The sequence below is a fragment of the Anabas testudineus genome, chromosome 14 (genome assembly GCF_900324465.2).
Source record: "Anabas testudineus chromosome 14, fAnaTes1.2, whole genome shotgun sequence".
Classification (NCBI taxonomy): domain Eukaryota; kingdom Metazoa; phylum Chordata; class Actinopteri; order Anabantiformes; family Anabantidae; genus Anabas; species Anabas testudineus.
In genome coordinates, this window is record NC_046623.1 from 2,319,551 (window position 1) to 2,343,511 (window position 23,961).

The window sequence follows — 23,961 nt, forward strand, 5'->3', positions numbered from 1 at the left end:
AACTCAGAACATCTATAATAGCTAATAGAATATTTAATACTATATTAATTTAGTAATATAGGGACAACCTGTTCTCACTTTATTATTTGTGCACTTATGGTTTAAGAAAATCCAGTTTTCCAAGGACTGACAAGATTGCATTAGCCTTTATTGGTAAGCTATGCTGGAGCTACAGGGATGGTGTATGTCGGTGCAGATTAAATTGAAGTTAAATTATGATGTGGTACATTGCACGCACTCCAGAAAACAGGCACAGAATGGCAGACAACCTGTCTGTCACAGGATCCGGCCTGGGCTTTGGATCTTGTCCTAAGTTGTAATTTGGTTAAACTGCTGGCTAAAAGCAGAAGCACTTGCTAAAGTGGTGAATCTGTCAGCAGGCACTGGCCCTTGGATTTACAGTCTTCTACACCACTTAAAATGTTTCCACAAGTACTAACCTCAGAGAAGTTTAACTAATATTTGCTTTACAGTTGTGTTATTCAGCAGGGAGGGCATCCTTTTCAAATCAATTTCAATTCAATTTTAGCTGTATAGTGCCAAATCACAACAGAAGTAATCTTAAGGCATTTTACTGTGTAAGGTTTAAGACTTTACAAAATATAACTGTATACAGAAGTATATAGAAAACCCAACAACCCCACTTGAGCAAGTGCTAGGCAAAAGGGGAAAAACTCCCTTCAGAGAAAGAAACCTCCAGTAGAATCAGGCTCAGAGAGAGGGTCTGCCTTTCAGCATCAGCCTGAGACAGGATGCTCCTAATTTTAGCAATATAAGGTGGAAAAATGCAGTTCTAGATATTTCTTTTATGTATGATGTAAAGGAAATATCCTGGTCAAAGATAACTCTGAGTATTATTTGATGCCAATGTTATGTCATCTAGGATAAGATGATATGATTAGACATGGTGTCTCTGAGGTTTTGGGACCAAACAAAATAACCTCTGTCTTGTCTGAATTTAGGATTAGAAAATTAGAGTACATCCAGGCCTTTGTCTTTTAAACAGCTTGAAGTTTTATTAATTGATTAGTTTCTTCTGGTTTCATAGATAAATATAGCTGCCTATCATCTGCATAGCAATGGAAATTTATAGGGTGTTTCCTAATAATATTGCCCAAGGGGGACATATATAGAGTGAAAAGAATCTGCCTCAATTTCATCACCGTATGTCAGAACAAGATCAAGGGTGTGATTAAAACAGTGGGTTGGGTTATTTATATTTTGAGTAAAGCCAATGGAGTCTAATATAGAATTAAATGCAGTTTTGAGGCAGTTTTTATCAACATCTACATGGATGTTTAAGTCACCCACCATAAAGACTTTATCTGCACTAAGAACTAAATCAGAAAGTCTGAGAATTCAGTTAAAAACTCAGAGCTAGTGACAGGACTGGTTTTTGACTTGACAGTTTGAGAATGGGGCTCTTAAGTGAATTAAAACTATGTTTAGGTCTGGAGTTGATTAATAAGCTTGAGTAAAAGATTGCTAGTACTCCTCCACCCCAACCTGTGCTTCTAGGTACATGATAATTAATATGACTTGGCGGGTTGACTCATTCAGAGAGACATATTCTTCCTGCTGCAGTCAGATTTCAATAAGACTAAAGAAATCTTTTTGATGGTCACTTCACTAACAGAGATTTAGACAGGAGTCCAACAGTCCACATTTGATTGTTTTCTTTTCATTTTGTTCTGTGACAGGAGTCCTTATTTCTATTAAGTTCTTATGAATGACTCCTCTTATGTTGGTCTATAGTGCACATATCACTGTTTTCAGTAAAAAAAACATTTTTGATTTCTGCAGGCTTTATCAGTGGGCATACAGTAGATAGGTGAGGACTTGGCACTAATGGCTCACATGTCCCTGTAAAGGAGTAGATGTGTGCATGCACTGAATTTTACAAGATGTAGGGTACACAAGTAAGAACTCAATCATTTAAGGCCTCAAGGAAAGAGTGACAAAAACAGACTTTGTCATTTCACCTTCCGTTGGCTGTGCTGAAGAAGGATTATGGAATTGTGTATAGAATAGCATTTCCTTTTTCTTTTGTTTTTTTTTTTCCCCACTACACTACAGCTTCACTATTGCATGCTATACCTACCACTTGTTCAGTGTCATCACCAAGCCCTTAAATTTGTTAGCAGTCATCATGTCAGCTTTGCGATTTTAAAACATAGTTTTCTCTTAAATTGTTATATTGATTTGAAAGCAATTTATTGCTCATTTGTAATGTTTGTCTGAAATATTTGGCTCTGTTACAATCATCATTTTATTTTTCTAGAGAATGTAATCTTAAGCTTAATATTTTAACTTATAGACCCAGAGTTGGATTCTTATCGTACTTTTCTTTACAGATATTTTGATTTGTGCTTCCACTCCACGCATGCTCGTTGGATTTGACCTTTACCAGACTGATTTTTCTGTACGGTTAGTTCACGTTGAAGGGAACTGTGACAGTTTTACAGGTTGGCAGTTTGCATTTATACAGGGTACATTAGAACAAAGCAAGTGGCTGCCATGGTTGGGATGTGTTGTTTTATGCAACAGTGAGAAACTAAGTTATGGCCCAGGAAGTGCTGTTGGAGCACCTATTAGATGTCAGAATACACCAACACAGTTTTTAACCTTTAAAAGGTCCTTGCTGATGGCAGTGAATTCAACTGTGTCAAAGGTCCTTGGAGTCCAATGTGATGACCCAGACCTTCAGTCTCAGCAGTGACATTATAACAAACAGTCACAATTTTTACTACACGATTATCTTTCAGATTGAGATTATGCAACTAACAACCACTATTTATCATGATAAATGTTAAAGCTCAGTCAATGAACGATAGAACAGATTTGTTAAATACTTTTTGTATATATTAATTGATGAAAAGAAATAATAGAAGCAGAGCTCCTGTAAAAGTAAATTAACACATTTTTTTTGGGTCAGTGATATATGTTTTCATTAGGGTTGGGGCCTTTCGAAATACCTCCATTGTGTACTGTCACTGAATACAGTGCACCAGAGCATTAGCTGACAGCTACTTATGCTACTCCAGGCACAATGTTACTTTCTTAGCTTAAAGCCCCTCTTGCAAATGCAAGGGATAGATCCTCTTATAGCTAGAAATATCATGATTTGATTATATTGTATGAAATGTAGGGGAGTCTTAATACATAATATAATGTGAGAGACTGTAAGAGAGGTAGGATGTCTCCAGCAGGCAAACGGCAGGTTAGATTGGAGGGTTGGCATCATCTTGGTTTCAGAACTGTTACGCCCTTGTTCAGTTGTGTGATAGACACACAATTATTCCTTGCTGTGCAAAAGACTATCACTGAGTAATCTGCAAGAACATTACTTTTTTCCTTGTTGCTCTGACATTCAAAGGAGTAGATAAACCTCTCTAATAATTTTACCAACAAACTGTATTAAAATTTGTTAAAACTTGGCAGCTTATATGCAAGGAGATAGGACTGAAAGGTAATGTATAATTAATTATTGCATTACATTAGCCAGTATGGTTTTGAGCCATCATACATGGTATATTAAAATAACAGTGCTTTGACTATTGTCCTAGACTGTGTTTTGCAAGAGCAGTGATTCTAGTCAAGTAGAACTGCTCTCCTGAGTCACATTTGGTCATTAGGCCCCTGTCCTTTTTTCCCCTCAAGCATTCTGTACAGTAGCTCCACACTAAGAAACCATTTCAATGGGAGAAAGCTTTTTTTTTTTTTTTTAATGTTTGTATGCCTTCCTCTGTCGCTTGCTTCTAAAGTTTGTTTTTATAGCTTCTTGCTCGCTGCTCTGCCAGGAGAACTGCTTTTTGCTTGTGCATTGAGCACAAAACATTTCTGGGTTGCTCAGTGCAGATTCCAAACAACAGAGAGGTAATTAGGTCATTTGCTGCCATGCTAGTTTGTGTCTCTTTTCAGAGACACAGCCACAGAAAAGGGATATTGTTGTTCTGAGAAGGCTCTATTTACCGTTGCCCCGCCATTAACAACTCTTTAAATCAAGCCCACTTTAATGGGAACAAAAACACTTCCATGTGTGTTTCTCCCCTTGCTGGCACCATCACATTACTTGGACAGTATCTGTTAAGCCAATCCTCATTGCACATAAATACCCACAGTCTTAGTTTTTATGTTTGTATGTATACATGTAAAAGCTTATGATGCACTAAAACTCATTATTTTTTTCTTTGCCTTCTTTTTCTTTGTCATTTTCTACACAGGTAGTTATAATTGCAGATTCTAACCTATTAAACGTAATACGTAATGTAACTATTTTAATTATATCAAAGTAACGTAACATATCACAGAAAAGTCCTAAAAATATAGATTTAAACCACACAGTGTATAGCTCACACTGATTGTCAGTGTACTCAGGTTTGCACAGGTTGAATATTGAGCAATATGATGTCGACAGTCTTGTCACTGCTGAACAAGCATGGTACAAACATGGTACTTTAATGTCAGGGCCCTGTTTTCATGGGGAAAATACAGCTGAATTTCCAGTATTGAATGTCGTTGCTGACCCGTGTCCTCCGGCAATATCCCAAAAGATGGCATTCCTGCACAGCAAAAAGAAAACAACAGAATAAATACTGTATATTTGGTTGTGCGCTGCTTTGCTTTTCTACTGTGTTCTACAAGCTAGAAAGTTTTGGATATGTGATATTGAAATGGCCACACTGCTTTACATACAGTGCCTGTATTCACCCCCTTGGATATTTCAGCCTTTTATTGACATTATAAATCAATCATGGTCAATAAAAGTTGGCAAATTTGGCAAAAGAAATTCAGACAAATACCTCATTAATGTCAAAGTGAAAACAGGTTCCTACAAAGCAAAGGTGTTTGCATTAATATTCACCCCCTTCAGGTCAGTATTTACTTTCACTCACTTTGATTCTATGGGCTTGACAGTGATGTCGGAAAGGTACCTTCAGGTGTTAGGTTAGGTTCAAGTAATAATATTAATAAGAACATATTTATTACATAAGTAAAATCTTGGTTTGCTTCATTATATGCCTGCCATGTTTGTCAAACATGGGATCATGAAAAGATTTTATGATGACTATGGTGCTGTAGACCCATAAGTTTGTAATAATGGATCTCTTGAAAGGTTGGCGGGCTTTAAGGTGTAGTTGTCCACTGCAGAATTTACTGTTTATGCACCCCTACTCAAAAAGTGTTAAAAAAAATTGAGAACTAAGATGTGAGCTGAGGTGTTACATTATAATATTATAACGTATAGTTTGTAGATTACGATCTGACACTTTTTTCTTGTAAAAAGCTTATTTGATGCTCTAACCTATCTTTCTTTGTGTCTTGTCTTTCAGTTGTCTCTTGAGGACGAACAGTGTGAAGTGACACGGAATGGCTATGAGTCTAAGGAGCTGGTGTACTTAGTTCATATTTACTGCCAGGTAAGACAGTCAGCTGCATTTGATGATGTAGTCATACAGAAATGCAAACACACTTAAACTCCCACAACACAGGCTCCACTTCATCTGAGGAGATGTTTGTAAACATATATTCTTACTTTCAGCTAATTTCTAAAACCTTGTCAGAAGTGATTTCTAACCCATGAATGATTGTTCAGTACAATCTGTTTAGATAACCCAGCACGCTCCTCCCAGTGAGCTGAGAGCTGGCTCAAATTCAGACATTTCTGAAACACCTATCTTATTGTTTTAAAAACCCAAGTTATTTGAAAATATAGAGCAAAACTGAAAACTGTGGATGAATGCCAAGATGGGTGAGTGATACTGAAGAATGCTGGGTAGAAAACACTAGACACCAGACTGTAACTTCTCCAAACCCTGAGCTGTACACTTGTTTCTGCATATTGGGATATTACAGTGGCTGGTATTCATTTATTTATTTATTGGAACTCTAAATTATTAATCACAATTATTAGTGGCAGCATCTCATGTATCATTTTTTATTATAGTAGACAGAGAGTGTTCTCTTCAATGGGCACTGCTGTCTCCGTAGTCATCTTCTAACATGTGTTCTTGTTTAGTTATTGCAAAGAACCTGTCAGTAGAAAAAAATTAGTCAGAGTCTTAGTCAGAGTAACAGTATACATACAGTGGCAAGAAAAAGTATGTGAACCCTTTGGAAATTTCATGTTTTCTGCATTTGTCAAAAAATGTGATCTCATTATCTAAGTCAACATTTTTAACAAATATAGTGTGCTAATATTTTTGATTAAAAAAAAAATCTATTCCGATCTGTCATGCCATGCCTCACCAAAAGGAGCTTTCAGAGGATCTACAATCAAGAATTGTTGATTTACTTAAAGTTGGAAAATTCACCGGTCTACAGTTAGACAAACAATTGGGTTCAACCAGTTATTAATTGCAAGGGTCTACTTACTTCACTATCACTATAATGTTTTTATGGTTGTTCTCAATAAATACATAAAAGATCAGAATCGTTTTTATTATTATTATTTTAGGCACATTATATCTGTTAATACTCTTGACTTCAGATCAGATCATGTTTTCTGAATAAATGAATCTCAAAATCATGAAATTCCAAAAGGTTCACATACTTTTCTTGCCACTGTAAAGTTGTGCAATACATTTTGCTTAACCCAAATAAGAGCAGAGTCTTGAAGTAGAACACAGACATGCACCAGCTCCTCAGAAGGTTTGCCCCATCTTCCTCCAGTGACATTTGTGATTCTGGTTTCATAAATATCCCTAAATAGATCATATTCCGTTTGTACGACCTTGGCAATGCCACAAAAGTACGTGGCTGTGTTCTTGGAAATTCCAACTTCTAACAGTCATTGGAAAACTGCAAAACCTACACCAGTCCTGTATGAAAAAGGACAAAAAGAACTGAACTCAGAGCTTTAAACAGAGAAAGCACGATGAGATAGGGTCAGTTCCACAGACCCAGTAAAAAGGGGGTAACTAGAAGCACCATCTGAAAGTGGGACAGCTGAGCATAAAGAGTTCCCTGAGACCACAGAGCCCTCCCAGTGCCGTCTTTTCCAGCCAGCACTTTTCAAACAGCAGTAGAATCAGTGAGTGGTACACTGCAGCCCCAGTCGCACAAGCTCTGGCCCCAGTACAGACAGATCTTTCTTGGCCAAATCAAAGAAAAGACTTTTTCCACCACTAGTTTCTCTCAGTGGTGTTTTGAGGTTAGGAGCTACATCTTACTGGATGAAAAGAAACAACAAATCCATGAAATCACTCCTGTTTTTAAGCAAAGTTAGATTTAATGTCAGGGAATTTGGTGGTTGGCATTTAGTTATTGCATTAGACTAAAGGGTGCTGAAAAAGCTACTGATGTTCTTTGTTTACAAAGACATTTCCAGTATCAAAGTATACAAGTCCACAAGAGACTTAATTCCCTTTTTTATTTTTCATTTTTAAGACAACGATTTTATGAGAGGCATGAAGAGTGTCAGTGGGGACTAAAACAAAGACGATAATACTAGAAAATAAATAAATAAAGATTCACAGTAGTATGGGCTGATAAAGGTTTTAGTGGGCTTTTATTTACAATTGCAGTGAGCCCCAGGGCTGTGTTTTGGTTTTGGTTTTTTTATGTTGTGCACAAAGATCAAGTACAGGCTAAAGTGTTTTGCTGACGGTGTCAACTTTAGAAACAAACTGATTACATTAGGTTGCTAGAATTTCTAGTTTTAACATAATTGTGTCATCCACAGGGCAGTGGAGGGAACTGTGGTTGTAAATCACCTGCCGTAACAGAGTTATTAAAATTTAAAACAGTGGGTCAAGAATGTCCTTTGGGCGACACCACAGTTTAACCGACAGAGGAACAAGTACCTGCTGCTGGAACTGGATCTGTTAAACAAAATTAAATGTATGTTTGATGTGATTTAAAACCACAGCATGTAACTTCTTTCAGTTTAATGAGTTATTGCCTGTCTTTACAAACTCGTATTCAAGTACATTTATTCTTCGTGACCTCATAAAATTCTCCCTTGTGCGTTTGCTTTTATGCAAAGCAGGGTTGTAGTTCTATCCCCGCTTCACAGTCTACTGTGGTATTATAAATGGCTATCTTAACATGTGCAGTGCAACCAGAAAGTATTCACATTTTATGTTACAGCCTTATTTAAAAATGGTTTAAATTAATTTTTTTCTGCAGAATTCTACAAAAAATACCCCATAATGACAATGTGAGAGAAGTTGGTCTCAGTCTCAGACCATGAGAATTTGTATCTCATAGTCTGAGAGTCCTTCAGTTGCCTTTTGGCAAACTCCAGGCAGGCTGTCATGAGCGTTTTACTGAGCAGTGGTTTCAATCTGGCCACTCTACCATACAGGCCTGATTGGTGGAGTGCTGCAGAGATGGTTGTTCTTCGGGAAGGTGCTTCTCTCTTTGCGGATGATGGAGACCACTGTGCTCCTTGGGATCTTCAGTGCTGCAGAAATGTTTCTTTACCCTTCCCCACATCTGTACCTTGATACAATCCTGTCTCTAAGGTCTTCAGGCAATTCTTGGACTTCATGGTTTGGTTTGTTCTGTTGCATGCACTGATAACTGTGGGATCTTATATAGACAGGTGTATGCCTTTCCAGATCATGTCCAATCAACTGAATTTCCCACAGGTGGACTAGAATCAAGTTGTAGAAACATCTCAAGGATGATCAGTGGAAGCAGGATGCACCAGAGCTAAATTTTGAGTGTCATGGCTTCAGTTGGATGAAAACACTGCTCACATTCAGCTCTTCAATCAAATAATGTGCTTTCTATCTTTTTTTTCTCTTCCATTTTGAAGGGTCGAAGCTGGATTGTGAAGCGCAGCTATGAAGATTTCCGTGTCCTGGACAAGCACCTTCACCTCTGCATTTATGACCGCCGCTTCTCACAGCTGCCTGAGCTGCCTCGATTGGACAGTCTGACTGATCAGCCAGAGGTTAGGAGTGAAAACACACAGCTCATGCACAGTATTGTTAGTTGCAAACTACACATCAATTGTTATTATAACCATGTATTGGGATTTCTAAATATCTTCCAGTGACTGTGTTTTAATGTGATATGATTTAATATTTTGCCAGTTACTTATCTTTAGTCTGTCTGTGAAATGGTTGAGACAGATAAAATCTCAAAGTCAAATAAAGGCTCTAAAATAATCTAATCCATCTGGTAAAACCAGTTTATTTATTAGGGTTGTGTGTGTGTGCGTGTGTGCGTGTGTGTGTGTGTGTGTGTTTTTTAAAAACGATAGCTTTACCAAACCATCTGAAGTACAGATTATATTCTCCCCAGTGATTATGTGTGTAGAATTAATTGTTTTAGCTAATTGTCAGATTTTATTTGCCACTGGTGTTAATGTACACATTGACTTTCTAGAGCTGAAGTGACATCCAGTCCTGTCTTCTCAGTAGTTTTTGTTTCAGCACTTTTTTTTCAATTTGCAAATGCATGGCACCAAAAACTATAAATTGAAATTTCCCCTGTAATGTGAAGTTATAGCTGAACATGACATTTGAAGTGGTTTACTTCCCCAAAACACTTTTCAGCTGCCTAATTATCTGCTTTTGTCCCTGAACAAACACACACAAAAAGAGGCCACAGACTTTTATAATTATTTATACTCAAGGCATGTTTAACTGCAATTACCCATTGTAAGAGCTATGTTTAATGTTCAGCGCATTAGTAGTAGATGATTATGGTACTAAAACAGTAGTATGTGAAGTCAGTGAAATGACACTAACAGGCCATGTGTTTTCCTCCATGTTAGTCAGTTTCTCAGATGTTGTTAGCCTACCTCTCCCGGCTCTCAGCCATTGCTGACAACAAAATCAACTGTGGTCCTGCCCTCACGTGGATGGAGGTAAGGCCATCTTCATGACAAAATGAGTATTGCATTATTGCTTTAATAAACTGATGTGTTATTTTTAAACTCTGCTGAGAGATACAGTAAAGGAAAATTAATGTAACAAAAAAACTGACAAATTGTAAACATCACAACTTTGTCAAGTTAAAGTCAAACAATGGCAGAAAGATTCCTCCTACTTCAGATTTAGTGGAATATCATAAGTAGATATCTGTAGCAATTCCAGCTAATACGTAATTCTGATTCTTACACAGATTTATGCAATCCTAGAAGTTCAATAGTTAATGTTTGTGAAAGTAGAGATGCAGTGTTGGATCTGTGTGTGGCAACTTGTGAGCAGATTTCCTGTGACCTGTGTCATGTTTAAAAGGTCAAACATGGAAAAATTAACTATATGTTCATTACATCACATGATAAAATGTAATCAACAGCACCTAAAATATAACAACCCCTGAAGTGACTGAGTTCATACAGCAACTGGAAACAACAAAAGTACAATGTTATAAACTTCACTTTATTTCAGGACAATCCTTGCTTACGTTGTTGTGTATTTTGTCTAACCCGCATAATAATCTGCTAACCAATGGGTGCCACTGTTGCAATTCTTGTGTGTGTTAGGTTGACAATAAGGGGAATCATCTGTTGGTCCATGAAGAGTCGTCGATCAACGTGCCAGCTATTGCTGCCGCTCACGTCATCAAGCGGTATATCGCCCAGGCCTCAGACGAGCTGTCCTTTGAGGTGATAACATGACACACACTCTTTCTGTCTCTCTGTGTCTCTAGATATACTGACGTTCCATTTGAGTACCAGTGATATACACATTTCCCTAATCTGTTGTTGCATAATGATTTTGTGACACTGAATTTGACTCAAAAAAGAAAGCTGCAGCTGAAGTTCTGTTGAAGTTCTGTTCTTGTAAATGAACATTAATGTAAATGCCTTCAATTTTAGAAATCCCTGATGTCTTCTGTAGACAGAGGTCAGTCAGACTTTCCCCTTCTTTTTGTTGCCATCTAAAGGTTGGCGACATTGTGTCAGTGATTGACATGCCTCCTAAAGAAGATACCACGTGGTGGAGGGGCAAACATGGCTTTCAGGTAAGAACCAATAAACACGCATGCACACATGTATTTTGTCGGCGGCTTTTCCTCTGCCTGTAAACTGTTGAGACTTCTTGAGGTATTTTTAAAGACTAGAAGAGAATGCTTCTTTGTGAAGCACATTTCAAACACTCAGTTTGCTGGAAGACAAAGAAAGATACAAATCCTCTTTTATTTGAAGCTTTTGAGCAGATTACAGGGTGTGTGCCTCTCCCTGTAATGCTAAACTGATTCATATTCCTACATGGTCCCCAGTGCAATCCTTGCAGTTTGAGTTCACAGCATCATATAGAATGTATTAGCTTACAGCCTTCTCTATTTTGTTTCTCAGCTTTTTAGCTTTAAAACTGTGCAATTAAATCATGACTGTTTTAAACATCTCAGTATCACATGAATAATAATGGAGAAAGACTGAGCACCGGCACCCTCCATACAGGAGATCGGGGTTCAAATCCCTTGTAAGGTGCTTTAGATAAAAGTGCCTGCCAAATGACTAAATGTAAATGTATTTTCTGATATAGATTTTGCAAGCAGGTGTTTAATACATCTCTGCAATTAAACAACACAGGGCTGTGACAGTGCCTGTGTTATTGGCCATTGCTGTGCCTTGTCATTTGATGTTGCAAAAATACTGCTGCAAGTTAAAAAATGTAGAGTCTCTTAATGATAGTCATAATGTCAGAATAAAGGACTTTCTTACTTGTCTTTGAAAAGTTTTTTATTCTTTATATCTTTATTTATTCTATTATTTCTTATGATCTGAATGTTTTTCAGTGAAGCAACAAGGTCTGGTTTTGTGGCTAAAGTCTGGCCTAACCACCTCTGACCTGCTGCCCCCACTTCACGCTAAGCTCGCTCCTCTTGTGTATTTTGGCTTGCTGCCTAGAAGATGTAGTACTGTCATCCAGTCTCACAGGCAGTGTGGCTGCCAGTAGGCACTTGCTGATCTGAGCAGTTATGTTTCAAGGAAGTTGTCAGTCGCAGTAGACCACTGCCCTCCTCTGGATTTACAGAGCTTCTCTTTCTGAACACATTGAGACTGATAGGTGTTGACCATGAGCCCACTGACTGTAATTTACGTCAGATCTACACTTTATAGATTCCAATAGTATGTGGGATGTGTAGACAAAATCAGTCACACCGTAGAGGAGAGATCAAACACACTTATTATATGCCAGGGATGTGGCTATTTCAATACTGCCTGATCAGTAAAGTCCCAAATGTCCCCTTTGTCACTGTGTTTTTAACACCACCATCACAGTAATAAGACTTCCACACCTCAGTGTACATACCTGTGTTGTTGGTCTCTTCATTTTATGTTCTAAAATAATTGCATTTCCTCCCTCCTCTTCCTCCCCGTGTCACTGCTGTACTCTTCAACTCTTCAGGTTGGCTTCTTTCCCAGCGAGTGTGTGGAGCTCATAAATGATAAAGTGCCGCAGTCCATGACCAACTCTGTGCCAAAACCAGGTACTCTTCTTCTTCTTAACCCATTCAGAGAAGTGTGTTGGAAGGAATTTAATGGCAGTTAATGCCTTACTGATTTGACTGTACTTTCAGGAAATGGTTATGCCTGTGATAGACGATGTAGCTCTGGGTGTGCGTGTGAGTGTGTAGTCTGGAGTCTTCCACACATTAATACTCTGTAACACAATTAAATGCAATACACTATCCTGGAATGCTGATATTTCTTGTTGTAACGTTGTGTCCGGAGTAAAATTAGCAGTTGTGCAGCTCCTGCTCCGTTGTGTTCAGTGACAATAAAGAGTTGAGGTCATTCTTGTTGTGAGGCTTTCAGCGACAGTACAAAGTGTAGGCAATACATGTTTCACGAGGCCTTAATCCTCCCCACATAAAAAAAATAAATAAAAATAAATAAATAAACTCAATGTCCAAAGTAAACTAGGGTCCAAAAATGTTGTTGTGGCTTTGGAGAATCACTACAGCACTAATCACTCTTCAAAAATGATATGAAAGAGTGTGTAATACAGTGGAGGTAAACAGGTATGTCCAAAATCAACTAATTTCATACATTTTGTGGAGGTATGTCATGAAAATGACTCTGAATATACATATCTGTTTAAAGTGAATTGCAGAAAGTAATCATCATAAAGGTAATATAACTGCAATTTATGATCATGGTACAGTGAAAGATACTCTCATTCTAACACATCCTCCCCTGAAATAGCCTGCTAATATTGTAGCTATATGCAAATCTACTGCAAATAATTTAGATAACCTATTACCTCTAGAGTTAGCAGATAAGCTCCTTAGCATGCTCTAGTCTCAACACTGTCACAGAAAATGTTTACCATAAACCCTGCTGGATTTAAAGAGAATCCCTAACATTTTATGAATGCAGTGCAGACTCGAGCTAAACTAGAACTTTACCCCATCCACTTACGGGTTGAATTATTACAGAGTGAGGCCTTTGGATCACACCATTGTGTTTCTGTATATGAATCTACATCACATCTTCCATTAGTATGAGTCACTGTCACAGCCATCTGGTTACCTTCGGGGTGGGCAAGCAGAGGGGCCATTGAAAAGCTTCTGCAACTGCAGGATGTAGTGGAGTGATGACGCAACAACAAAAACAAAAAAAAAAAAACACCAACCCCATAAAATCTACACCTTTTGAGAAGGGAGATATCCCAGGCACTGTAGTGCACCCATGTTATTTGGCATGCCAGTCAAGTTTCAGACCCCAAGTTTTTGAGCCTGATCAAAAATGCACTTTGGAGTGTAGAGTTGTTGCAGCACACCCCACAGTCCAAGCTTTGACTGCCCCCTCCCCTGCTTTGAACAGTGTTTTAGGCTTTGTTGTTGTTTTGTTTTGCATGTGTCTTTGTGAGTCCTGTTTTCCTCTTTTACAGAGTGTCTGCAGGTCAAGTGTTTTCATGTAAATATTCAGATTCTTTTGCTCTTGAACTAAGATTGAAACTGTTATCTAATCAGCTATGGTCAATCAAATATCTATAGTTTAGTTTTAAAATAAGTCTAATAATGATAATAAACAAAGTGTAATATTTGGTTTTGTAACACCTGCAGATGCCCTGTCAGTAATATTAACATGGCTCTTAATGAGCAAATCCTGGTTTAAGTTCATTATCGGTGGCAGAACAAATAATTAAATGCAATGCTGTTTGAACTGCCTGTGTCAGAATTGCACTGCTTGCTCTGCACTACCTCAGTACATCTTTAATACTTCCAATACTGCACAGGGATGTACAGTGATGTTAGCATGTGTCTCGATTTGTTGCATTTGACTGTGACTCCTCTACCTTAGCCTCACCCTGCCCTGGCCTGCAGCCTGCTTCTTGGAGTCTCTTCCCCCCGTGTGCGTGTTGGTATACACACTTCATCTACCCCATCCACTCACCCAACCCTCACTCATGCACACACATACACATGCACTTGTATGATATTTTGTAGAGAGTACTGTTGTTTGTAGGTCAAGTTATAATCCTTAAGATGTTCCTCATGGTCGATTTGGTGACACCAGTGACTAGAGTGTAATACTCTAGGTCCCACAAGTGGTGGGACGACAAGCAATCATTCAGCAGTAAATTAACCATTTCCTCCTTGCATATTTAGAATTGATCCAAAATTTGGGTCATACCAAACATTAGGGTTGCATTAGAAGGAATTAACACAGCTCTGATACACTCTTAAGAGAGTCAACAGTAATAAGTGAGGCCAATGTTAACATGATAAAATTGGAAACATTTGATTATATGCTGCATTGTTTCCTATCAATCCTTCATTTATCTAGAAAATTTGAATTTTATGGAGGACATGGAGGACATGGCGGACCGTGCCACAAACAATGAAAGTCACTTTATGAGAAGGCAGTCACAAAATGTAAATGTGTTAATTGGCTATTGCTATGACAAATGCAGACCATAAACGATAACAAATATTGTTTTTTAAAATCTTAAGGATTATAATTTAAAAGTTAAAAATAAGTTTGCTCATTTCAAAGGCCTATCATTTTAATGAATGTAATGATTATTTAATAGGTTATGCTTAATTGTAACTTTAACCTAATTTTATCATTTCTTCTTTAGTTTATTGCTCTAGCATCCAAGTGTCATTTCTATGCGAAGCTTCAGACCTCAGTTCCAAACTACACAGTTGTTTGTTGTCTAACTTGAAGTGCTTTTCTCCCTCTGCTGATTCTCTCATGTCTCCATCATCCATCCATCTGTCTGTCTGTTGGTCCATATGTCCATCGGGACACATGCAGACTTGGAAATGGAGAGTGTAATACAGGACAGTGCATGGGTGGCCGACCCGCTAAACCACTACAGCCTAAGTTCAGGTAGACAAAAGCCCCTTGGTGTGTTGCACTGCTGCCTCCTAACCACAAACTAACTCCAAAACCCCAAGTGATGTGTTTGTACTGTGTGACTCAAATACGACTGCTAGTCCGCATACTTGTCACAGTTGCTTTAAATTAAGAGTGTAGCTCAGGTTATAGCTTCACTTTGCACACAGAAAAGACCTAATGATGTTGCCTTACATAGGATGATATTTTCACAAATTAAATAAACTAACTGTGTTGTCTGTGACCACACTTATTCACACTATGTCTACACTCTATAGGTGGATCAGGAAGGCTTTAGTCACATCTGGTTGTGAAGTAATGGTTGAGCATGCATAGCACAGTAATAGGAGAATAACTCTTTGTCTTGTGTGTGTGTGTGTGTGTGTGTGTGTCTGTGTGTAAACTTTCTATCACTCAAATAGCTATAAACTCTAACTTTTATAAGAAAATGTTTAATGTGAAAATATTTCTCTTTTAATTATTTGTGAATTATAGTCCTTTAGCCCCGCTGCCCCCCCCCCCCCCCCCCCCCCCCCCCACACACACACACACACACACACACACACACACGATTACTCTTATTAGACTAGTTGTATTATGTTTCTGAGTTGTCAGGTTAAATGTCCCTTAGTTCATTTTACATGGCACCTGCCTGTAAGTGTACACTCAAAAGAGAACAGTCCTGTCCCCCCAGGCCCCTGTTCTTGTATTGTGGCCCCTTAAGGTGTATGCAAATGGCTTCAGGGGTGAGCCAGGTTACTACAGAATTTCTCAAAGCTGCTGAATGTACCCTGTGTCTGGAAGAGGGCCAGCTGTGTTTGTGTGTGTCTGTTTGGTTGAAGCTGAAAGGCCACAGCAACGGTGCCGTGGTGCTAGGTCTCGTCCGGCCTTGATTTATTTAATCCTTTTACAATGAGAGGGGCCTGTAAACCCATCCATTGAGTGTTAAGCTTTGTCCTGCAACAGTAAGAATCTCTGTCTCCTGCTCCATGGTTACTGAAAGAGCACATTCCTGCAGGGAGCCACACAACACTGGAAAAATATTCTTGCTCTGCTTAAATCCACTCTGCTCACCACTAACTTTTGCTGCTTCCCAGTAAAACCATGGAAATTATTAACATGCTGCACTGCTCCAGTTAAAAAGAAGGCCAAAAAATAACAGAACCCAACGGTGTGAGTTGTCTCATAGTTGAAGCTGGGAACAGAATTTACTCTTCTAACAGTAAAAAAAATGACTCTTTTGTTGACATCCTGTTGAAAATGTCCAGAGAGCCAAGTAGACCTACCACTAACTGACCCAGATGTAAGCTCACCCAAACCCCCCCCCCCCTTACTCTGGGCAGGCCTTCGTCATGTCTAGGGACTAGTGATTCGGGCAGCTGTGAGCATGTATGAGCCAAGACAGCTGGTTATGTGAAAGGGGGAAGAAGGGAAATGGGGAGAGAATGTGTGAGACAGAGTACGATTTGTCCTCATGTTCCCAAAGATCTCCAATCATTTCCTGGTGCTGTGAAACTATGCAAGGTCCCTTGTGCAACGTGTTGCTCTTGAGCTTTAATAAGAGGCTGTTGTAGTAGACTGCACCTTTGTTTTGGGGGTTCAGGTGCCACTATTGTACTACCAATTAAGATGTAAACTGAGTGAGTGTGTAAAGCACAAAGATCCTTTTTACACCGCTGCTCCCTTCAGTGGATTATCCACTATTTGCTGTTGGATGACACATTTTATTGCATCATTTTTACCATCCATCACTTGAATGCTTTGCTAGTTAAACAGTTACATCAGTGCTTTTGTTGCAAAGCTATAAATTATACAGACATTTAAGCTGAAGGTAGAAATTCAAATTTACGTTTATGTTTCAAACAACATGCCCTTTGCAAACTTCACTTCCCCATTTTTTTTCCACCTCATCAGAATTCAAATTGATTATTCACATTCATGCAAAATAGCGACTGTGTGATAAGTTAATCTAACATTAAGCTCTCATCCTATTAAATGCTAGGTGACATCAGAGCAGAAGGTGATCGGTCCCTTGCTTGTCCCAAAGATAAACAGCTGGACAGAAGAATTAAGCTCACTGTATATTGTTTGTATGTTGTTTACTTGACCATGCCACACTATACTTTCAGATATTAGCATTTTCTTGCTTGATGTGTCTCTGTAGTCTGTAGGTAATCGCATAAGAAAGTATAAGATCTGGGTTGCACGGATCCAGCATAGTTGTGTTGAACTGGCTTTTTTAGTTCTTTTCCTCTGCGCATTTATTCATTGCAGAACAATATTGGAGTGAAAATATATTTTATGAAGCAAGATGGAAAGCAGAAATTTATCAAAATGATGCCCCAGCGAATGTGTGCTGTAATCAAAGCTTGAAGACAGTCCCACAAAATATTAGTGTGTGACTTTATTTGGAGGGGCAGTGTATGAATGAGTAAGTTTCACTTGATTATTGTGTTGTAGCAGCTTGAAATGAGCTGATTTGAACTATTTACTACTTATGGTCAGTGGTTTCCAACCTCTGGAAACCCTAACATTGGAGGAAAGAAGAAGTTTTACACTTTCAAATTGTCCCTGTAGTTGGCTAAATGTGCTGCATTCCAAGCACATGTCTTTGTACTTGTTAAATGATCGTCAGTCACATGCAGTGGAAGAGTCTGACAGTCTTGTGATTCTGGACCAACAACAAATTAGTTCAACTTTATTTTGACTGCTTAGGGACTAAGCCAGGTAAGGAATTAATAAAATTCATAAAATGCTTTCGTGGGTTAAGAGGTCATTCTTAGTGAAGGAATGACCAGGAAATCATATTAGCAAATATTATATTCACACACAGGTGAGGGAGTCAATATGGTTTTCCAACTTGTCTTATTCCTGTCAGAAAAATGGTCAAAATTAAACCTTGTTTAGTGTATTCAGCTCAGTTATTCTGCTCACACATTTTTGTAAGTGCAATTTAGGAATCATTCAATTTGGAGAGACTTGTTTAAAAGCATTTAACTCCCCTCTTCTTGATTCCTGTGTAACCTTCAGGTACTGTTGGACATATTAGAATTTAGTACATCTGCAAGCTAGCAAAAGAAGGCAAGGCATACTGTAATCATGAGAGGAAGATATAAAAGGTATGTAAACAACTGTTGTCCAGAGGTGGTCTGAGTATACAAAAAAAGTTTGTTTTTTAAATGAGATGCTGTTGATAACACAAATGTACAAGTTTAGTCCAGATTGATTCAGATTTATTCTGGACTAGACTTGTAGGCCTACATATCATTTCTCCTAATGAATTTAAAATGGAGGCTAAAGTTACCAGACACCTGGTGTGGAACAGAAACAGCAGCTGGTAAAGGTGGAGCCGTGGTAAATGAACTACTTTTCATACTTCTGCTGTACAAACACATCGGTACGATGTCAGCAACATGTAGTTATGAGGCCGAGGAAGTTACTTGAAATGTCTTTTGTCCTTTCTGGACAGAAGTACAGCAAAGCAGTGTGTTATTTTGCATTCGAGGAGCTGATTGTGGCAAGTCACTTGAGTCTGTATTCTGTATATTCATGAATATATGAACTATATTGCTTTATGCTCTTCACACTTCACATTCGCTAAATGTAAAATATCTATCAGGAGTGAGACGGTTCGCTTTTAAGATTGGGTTTGACAGCGGAGAGTTTCCATATTTCCGGGAGAGCTTGAAGGCAGCGTGTGCGGGGTTGTTCGCGGACAGGCAGAAGAAGCGGAGCTCTCAGCTCTGGAGAGCAGCGGACTGAGCGGAGAGGGAAAGTGTGTGCCGCTCTTCTCTTGTCCTGTCTCCTCGTTGTGTCCAAACTTTTAACTCGCATTATCTCTCCGAGCTTTCGCCTTTTAGCTGACGTATCGTGGCAGTTTCGTACAGTTGTGTAGGTAACTAGCGAAAGACACGTAGAGTGGACAGTTGTACTTCGGACTTTGTTGAAAGCCCGTCATAAAACCTCAAGGCAAGTCCAGCGCTATGGAGCCGAGGTAAGAAGATACGTTTGAACTGGATAGATGTTTAATAGTCTACCTCCTCATAGTAACTACCCACTTTTCTTACACTTAAGACGTTGACATTAACTTTGTACTACATGAGCATGAGTTAGGGACAGTGCACTTTCAGTGATATGACCGAATCTCTACGGAGTCTCATGAAGCGTGGAAAATACTGCTCCTTCCTCATGGCTCCACTGTCTTTCCGTTTCTGACACGTTATTTAATATGTTTAAAATAATGACTCCTGAATATTGTCCCGCTATATTAGAAGGTAACAAAGAAAGTGGATACTTGTGTCCAAACAAGATTTTATGTCAGATGTACAATATATCTGTGAGTGCAGTAAAGTAGCCCTTCACCTTACAGTAAATCAAGCCTGGCCTGACAGAACCAAGCGGAAATAAGCAGCTATTACATTCTCCAAATGATAACTTCTTCTCTTTAAGTTCGCTCATTGACTTTCTTGGTACTGGTGCTCACATGTGTTGTAGATTCATGGCAGTGTTAGTCAGATTTGAGTTTTTTTGCGTGTGATGTACATGACGTCACAGGGCACAGCTGACACCCCCTTCTCCTCTCGCATGTGCTGACGCTGTGTTCTGTGGTGCAGGGAGAGACGGAGCAGTAAGGCGTTTTGATCCTACCAAACAGAGGTCATTGTCACCTATTGCTGCTTTTTACACACGCTGCTGTGTTGTGCACACACTCAGTGGCCTTCCAGAAAGACCAGTTGGATATGTGTTAGTGGGTGTAAACATGGTGTAATACAAAGATTATCTCTGTGGTAGTCACATTTCAGTGGAAAAACTGCCCTCTTTATTATCAGTAGTCAGGAAGAAATGTTAATAATACTGTTACTCTTGTAGAGCTTGTTAAGTGACTGAAGGTAAAGCATCTGTCTGTCAAGATAAACTGGGGGAAAAGCAATATATTCAAATTTGCACTTAGTCACTTGAATCAAGTTTTTTCTTTGATGCTAAGTAAAAGTAAAGTAACTAAAGTAGCTAAAGTAACCCTATAACACATCCACAAATCACACTCCAGCCAAAACCCTTTGCTCTCACCGCCTGTCCATTTCCAAGACACAAGGACTTCCAGAAACCACAGCAGCAAAGGGGAGAGCAGTTTGAATTTCCCGCTACACTACTTAACGTGGGTGTGTGTGTGTGTGTGTGTGTGTGTGTCCCTCGAGTCTCCAAGGAGCGCTAGCTGGAGTGAAAAGACTATGACTGTGATGAAGCCCCAGGGAGCTGCAGTCACGCCTGCTGGTGGGTGGTAGGGAATACTGACACGCAGTTGTTGTATCAGATTTCTCAAGCTGAAGGCTGGTGATTGGCTCAGTGGTGCTGCAGTTGTACTTTAGGAAGCTGCTGTGTTGCTCTGAAATAGGAATTTTCCTCTGTGTCGTTTAGAACGCTCCTTACTAACTGAATAGAATAAGGTGATGTATTTGTGGTTTGGAGTGGGGAAACGGAGTATGATGTTAGCCATTACGTCTGTAAATTGTTCCTGCTGCAGTGTAATGCTTGGCCTCTTTTCTCCTCACCCCCTGCTCATCACGTCCCAGCCTCTCTTTCTCTCGGCTCCCTCGGGCAAAAGTCTCATTATAGAAAAACAGTTAAGAGTTTCAACTGAAACCTGTCAGCGTTCCTCAGGCAATAACCATCATGCCCTGTGTTTAACTTCATCCTATCTGGATTGTATCTGTTGTGTATGCAAATTCCAGGAGCGGGCTTTTGGTGCTTATTTTCCTAACTGTAAACATCTCTACATCGAGACATGTCAAGGATATACCACTGCATTCTGACTTTTGGAAATATTCTGTTGTGTTGAGTTTGAGTTTTAAACATGCAGTCTGAAACAACATGAAGTCTTGTGTGTCTGTGGCTTTTGCTTTTGAGTCTGGTCTGTGTGCTTGACACAACACCATACAAGTGGATACAGACCCTCTGTCTGTATCCACTTGTATGGTGTAGCTGGCCCATAGTAACAATTAAACAGGACATCTTAAATTCTGCTGCTTCAAATTCAAATATTGCTGCTATCCCTTTCAGGATTTCAACTTGTGTCAAAGTGCAGTACTACATCACTGAAGAACCCCTAAGCTCTAAATGTTGTAAGAAATGCCATAGAAGGCCATCTTAAACCTTCTGTCAGTCCCACTCTTCTTAAATTAAATGCCTTTTACCCAACTGGATTTCAGCCATGAGTTTGTCAGAGGCAGTTTCAGTGCTGAGCATGCTCAAAAAGACACTGGCCCTCAGGCTGTCATCTGCTGTGACATTAAGCAGATGGGAGTCTCTGTACATCCTCATGCCTGTCATTGGACTCCTCTTCCTCATGTCTAACAGTGATACTGGGTTCCTAAACAAAAGCAACATGTCATTGTAAGCAAACACAGTTGCACAGTCAGACCCCACCCCCCTCCCCTACATGATACTGAAGGCACGTTCTGATGCTTCAACACTGACTAAACAAAGCTGCCTCAGCGGTTTTGTCTGTGGGTACAGTTCCTGCGAAGGGCGAACTGTAGCTTCACTTTTCCTTGAAATGAAATGATGGGTCTTATTTGCAGATGCTGACTCTGAGGCTTGCCTATTGATTCAGAATTGATTGTGCTGCTTCATTGAAATGGCCCACAGTTCAAGTTTGGTTCTAAACACAATTTATTTACTTACTGGGGTGGTTATAAATGGCTATTGGAGAGGGATTGTTCCGTTTGAGATTGTGTGTGTGTGTGTGTGTGTGTGTGTGTGTGTCTGTGTCTGTGTCTGTGTGTTTAAATTATCATCAGAGAACTGTAAATGACAGAGTAAATATGATCATCTTAAGAAAGCTAAAATAAAAAACATTGGTAGACATGTTGAAGTCTGCACCTCACTTGAGCAGGTTGGGTAATTTAACAATGTTCTGAGCCATGAGTCGAATGTGGGCTGAATCTCACACAGTGGCTGTTTTGGGATATGTTGTCATAATAATATTCCTAACAGCATCTTGAGATACGTCTCAGTAAAAAAAAATGTATAGTGTCATCGGTAAAAGAACAGGCTTCACACTTTTGTTGTGTTATTATATTAACACAGAGTGCAGCCTAAGCTTTTCAGCTTGTTTAGTTCCTGTAGATTACCTTTTGAAAGCAGCGGCCTACTTTGCAAGCATAGAGCTCAACTTGGCATCAAACAGATTACTATTTGATTGGATCATAAACACTGTCATCATTCAGCAGCCTGTACACCAGGTAAAATGAATTCGGCTTTAAGTGTGTTAAATACATGAAAGGAGTGGAAGTGTGTGATTGTGTTCATGATGAGTGAAAGGAATCTGCCCCGAAATATAAATAAAAAAACAATGTGACACAGCAGTTTTTCCACTTCAACCAAGAACAACTCAGACAGGAGATGCTGGGGTAATCACGGTGTCTTAATGGGCTTAGTGAGGTCCCAGATGTTGTGTGGCTGAAAGAACACAATGGTCACAAGTAGATTGGGTAATGGATGTTTTAATACTGTGATTGGAAGTAAACCTTCAGCTAGTGCTCCTGGGTTGTCGTTTCATTTTTTTCTCAAGTGAGACAGTCTCCACTGTCATTTTAAAGGTTTCAGATTTCAGGGCTGTGAACCATGGGCTACGAGGGTGCTTTGCACTCTTTAATAGATTTAGGAATGATAGTTGTACTGTGGAGGAAAGCAGAGTGACAGAAAAGTGGGAAGAGTAAAATTGATGGTCAAAGTTGGTATGAAGGGCAGAAAGGTGTGATCCGAGTTGAGAATGTCTTCACCGAAGCAGTGACAGGTGCCGAGAGTGGACTGCTGACACCGACAAGAGAACAGAGACCGAAAATATGAGAGAGGATTGGGAAACATTGTTTGAGTTCTTGAGATGTCTTAGTACAGTTATGGTTTGAAGAGAAAACGGGCAACTGATGCCACAAGAAATATTAAAAAGTTTATCTGGTATTAGTAAGTGCTTGGGAAAATGGGGAAATAATAATTTTTAACCTCATAATTAATGTGCTCTGTTTGATCATCTTCTGAGACCAGCAGTGCCTGCGTAGATCCCTCTTTCAGTTATTTGACTGATCGGCTGTCAGTATTCTGTTCTTTTTGATCAGAAAATATTCTAGTGTCTTTACTTGGTTAAACCAGGTGATCCAACAAAATGGAAAATCTATAATTTCCTGAAGTTCACTTCATCTGCGTCAGAGTTGAGTCTAGAAAACTGACCCCAGAGTGGAAAAACACTGCTGCTGCTGCTGTCATCTCACCAGTGGCTAACTGGTTTTCACTGAACTTTTTTTTTTTTTTTTGAACAGATGTCTAGAGTAGAGGTCATTGTTCCTTGTTCCTGCCTTGAACAAATGCAGGTTGTTTGTCTGATTCACTTGATAGCCTGTCCACATCACTATAAAGCAGAGAAAACAACTAGTGTGTAGCTTAAGAAGCTTATAACCCTTTCCCAGAAATTGTATCTGAATAATGCAGGCTGGCCTTTTTAAGCACGTCTGTTCCTCTTTTTTTTTTTTTTTTTTTTTTGTCTTGCTTTGAAGAGGAATGAAGGATACTGGTATTAGTTGTGGAGGATTCCTGTGTAGTTGCCTGGGAGGTGGTATTTAACAATGAAGCTTTGGCTTCAAGGAAACTACACATGGATAAAAGAAGGGTTTGCATTAGAATGAAGCTAAAATTCACAATGGGGACAA

General features: G+C 39.2%; 1 protein-coding gene across 6 annotated transcripts in view; it reads left to right on the top strand.

Moving 5' to 3' along the window:
• Window positions 1–23,961, top strand: part of arhgap32b (Rho GTPase activating protein 32b) — an 87,532-nt gene that overhangs the window by 49,879 nt on the left and 13,692 nt on the right. For 2 of the 6 annotated variants that reach the window (XM_026372036.1, XM_026372039.1), the window contains 8 exons: window positions 5,334–5,420; window positions 8,765–8,902; window positions 9,731–9,823; window positions 10,445–10,567; window positions 10,849–10,926; window positions 12,318–12,399; window positions 14,219–14,269; window positions 15,179–15,253. In XM_026372036.1, coding sequence (XP_026227821.1) covers window positions 5,334–5,420; window positions 8,765–8,902; window positions 9,731–9,823; window positions 10,445–10,567; window positions 10,849–10,926; window positions 12,318–12,399; window positions 14,219–14,269; window positions 15,179–15,253 — 727 coding nt within the window. The other 4 variants (XM_026372037.1, XM_026372038.1, XM_026372041.1 and 1 more) reach the window with 4 other exon arrangements.